Genomic DNA, 3,540 nt, shown 5'->3' with positions numbered 1-3,540 from the left:
CGTTTCTGCCAGCTCGCCTTGACGTCTTAATGTTTCTTATTTCTTTATTGCCCATAAGGGGCTAAACACAGAGGGGACAAACAAGGACAGACAAAGGGATTAAGTAGTACTTATTTAATCGACCCCGAAAGAATGAAAGGCTAAATCGACCTCGGCGAAATTTGAACTCAGAGCGTAGCGGCAGACGAAATACCGCTAAGCATTTCGCCCGGCGTGCTAACGTTTCTGCCAGCTCGCCTTGACGTCTTAATGTTTCTGTCATCCTGGGGCAAAAATGAAACGCTTCACGAATTTGCGTGTCATGCTTGCACAGGGGCCATGCTACTCTTCTCTGTATCGTTCCAATTCTAGAATATGTATTATTTGTCAATAATAATGGTATGAGAAAACGATAGCAAATAAAATTTTTACTATGAAAACTGTATTTAAATAAAATTCCAACGCTTTTCATATAAACAGTATTCTTATATGTACAACTCTAACTTGAGCTGTGTTTTATATATTTACCTATGGAACAATCTTTTCCTCTAAATCCTGGATTACACTGGCATAGAAAATTTGATCCATTGTTCAAACAAATACCTCCATTTTCACATGGATTGCTACCACACGGATGAACTACAAGAAAAGTATAATTATAATGAATACAAATATCAAAATCAAAGCAGACTAAAGTAGATGCGTTGGTAAGTGTGTCGTTCAATGGGAAAATATAACAAAATGTCTTAATTTTCTATGAAAAAACAACAAAAAACAAAACAAAAAAGAATCCAAATATATGTATAGAACTGACTATGCTATGATATTTTCTGTGTTGAAAGAAACTCAGCATTCACCAGTGTGTAGTTTTACTTTCAGAACTGAGCTTTTTGTCCGTTCTCGTGACCCTCATGAGCTCACATTATCATATGCATGTATGACACGCACACACGAACACACCTACACACACACATAAGCACACACACACACATAAGCACACACACATACACACACACACACACACATAAGCACACACACACAGCTCCTTATACACATCCACATGCAGCCCCACATGCTGAACAAATTACTAACCAATCAATAAATGTCTCCGTTGTCACTCGATCTGCTTGAAATAGTATCTGAATATTCTGCATACCACAGTTCGTGTCTTAAGCGAAAGATAATACATTGGGCAATGAATTGACACACACACGAACGTGCGCGTGCACACAACACATACTTGCGCGCGCATACATATGTATCAGGTCATATTCAGTGTTACTGGTAACATGTAACTCAGTAGAACCTGTCATTTGTAAATTTTTAACTTGATGTGGAAGATGTTTGTTTGAACACAGCGAATCATATAATTCACCTCTTGTAAGATTAATTTAGGATATACATTAAGACTAATTTGAAGATGTTTAATTATGAAAAGTTACTCCGTTGATTCGACAGGAAGATCAATGTAGAGAATCCACAAATTTGTTTTGATTGATTTTTTGAAAAATCCTTTTTATGCAAGTCACTGATTATCTATGAAGCAGTATGAACATCACAACATCCCTATCCTGAATTGCATAGTAACGTACAATATTATTTTTTGTAAAGGTAAATCAATAGACTGATATACATTTCAATAATATGCAAATTTTCTTACTTAAAGAACAATCGAATTTCTTAAATGTCGGTGGGCATTTACATGTAAAATTCTTTCCTTGATTGGAACAGATGCCTCCATTTTGACACGGATTGCTGCTGCACGGATCAACTAACAAAATAATAAACATTAGAACATGTAAATTAGTTGATAATACACAATGGTAAACGTAGAAAACAACAGGAAATATGTATTCTTTTCTACTCTAGGCACAAGGCTCGAAATTTTGGGGGAAGGGGCCAGTCGATTAGATCGACTCCAGTGCGCCAATAGTACTTAATTTTTCGACCCTGAAAGGATGAAAGGCAAAGTCGACCTCGGCGGAAATTGAACTCAGAATCTAAAGACAAACGAAATACCACTAAGCATTTCGCCCGGCGTGCTAACGTTTCTGCCAGCTAGCTGCCTTGATAGGAAACACATATTAAACTGTTGAACATGAGATGGCATTATTTGATGCAAAACCCTTTTAAAATCTAGTTCGATCCCACTGACCCATGAAGCCAAGGCTTATCCGGATTTCTGAGCTTTTAGTCTGATTACTGTAAAGAGATTAGCTGTCCACCTACTGCTGGCACTCATTTCTTTTGCATGAACTGAAGTAACGTGAAATGAAGTGTCTTGCTAAAGTATAAAAGACGCTAGTCTGTCCGAGTATCGAACTCGTGAGCTAACGATTGTGAACATAGCACTAAATTGGGAGTGTGACATTTCAGAGTGTTGTACACGATATATTACTTCCAAACTATCTCCAATTTCGCACTTTGCTGACCGTTACTGCAAATACGTAAACACGTATTCATGTTCTGAAATATAGTGAACTACATGTATGTACCTTCACTTTAAACCTTACTAGACATGGTATGTGAGCGGTCTTTTAAAGAAACAGCGTTTGAGCCGAGCCTCCATTAACAATTTCGTATCACATTTAAATATTGATTTAAGCATCAAAGAGTATATTCACCTATAGAACAGTCTTTTCCTCGATATCCAGGGACACATAGACACATATAATCTGAGCCATTGTTCGAACATGTTCCATCATTCTTACAAGGGTCAATGCTGCATGGATCAACTACAGTATAAAAATATATAAATGTATGAGTAAATATATATGTATGTGTTTATATATATATATATATATATATATATATATATGTGTGTGTGTGTGTGTGTGTGTGTGTGTGTGTGTGTGTGTGTGTGTGTAAATGTGGAGTTGTACACAGATTCATGGTACAAAATAAAATAATGTTAGAAGACTCTTGCACAATGTATTGCACGGATAGAGAGAGAGAGAGAGAGAGAGAGAGAGAGAGAGAGAGAGAGAGAGAGAGAGAGAGAGAGAGAGAGAGAGAGAGAGAAAGAAAGAAAAGAAGAGAGAGAGAGAGAGAAAGAGAGCATGGAACTCAGTTATAGCAAAATGAACAAGGTAACCGCACACCCGACCATATCTGCGTCCAAATATCTGCACACTCATACACACACATGCGCGCGCGCGCACACACACAGAGACACACACACACGCTTATGTACATATATACAAGTACACTTGTGTATGCTTATATATAGAAAAAAAGATATTCGATCTCACGCGAGTAAGAAAATATGGGAATTGGCTTTAGGGTTGAAAATCTACATGGTTCTCAAAACAAACATTTGAATTTTTGGCATTTCATATAATTGAAATTTAAGAAATTTATTAGATCTTTGAATTTTCATGAAAATTTGATTTTTTAAGCTTGTATATAGCAATGGAATTCTTGCTGTGCATTCACTTTTTAAAAATCCTTTATCTCCTTTCATATTTGTCTGATTCGCAGGCCCTTAACGGGAGGCAAGCACAGATATAAAGACACACACATCTCTCTCTCTTTCTCTCTCTCTCTCTCTCTCTCTCTCTC

General features: G+C 36.9%; 1 protein-coding gene and 1 non-coding gene across 2 annotated transcripts in view; both read right to left on the bottom strand.

Moving 5' to 3' along the window:
* The window catches only part of LOC106872297 (neurogenic locus notch homolog protein 2), a 72,146-nt gene that overhangs the window by 8,507 nt on the left and 60,099 nt on the right, over positions 1-3,540 (bottom strand). The window contains exons 30-31 of the mRNA XM_052966735.1: positions 1,640-1,750; positions 508-618 (exon numbers count right to left, since the gene is read on the bottom strand). Coding sequence (XP_052822695.1) covers positions 508-618; positions 1,640-1,750 — 222 coding nt within the window. The remainder of the gene's footprint in view (positions 1-507; positions 619-1,639; positions 1,751-3,540) is intronic.
* Positions 269-373, bottom strand: LOC128247457 (U6 spliceosomal RNA). Its single transcript, XR_008263835.1, has one exon. It is a non-coding gene; the product is annotated as a U6 spliceosomal RNA (small nuclear RNA).

Source organism: Octopus bimaculoides, chromosome 3, assembly GCF_001194135.2.
Source record: "Octopus bimaculoides isolate UCB-OBI-ISO-001 chromosome 3, ASM119413v2, whole genome shotgun sequence".
Lineage (NCBI taxonomy): Eukaryota > Metazoa > Mollusca > Cephalopoda > Octopoda > Octopodidae > Octopus > Octopus bimaculoides.
This window is presented reverse-complemented; position numbering and strand designations above follow the sequence as displayed.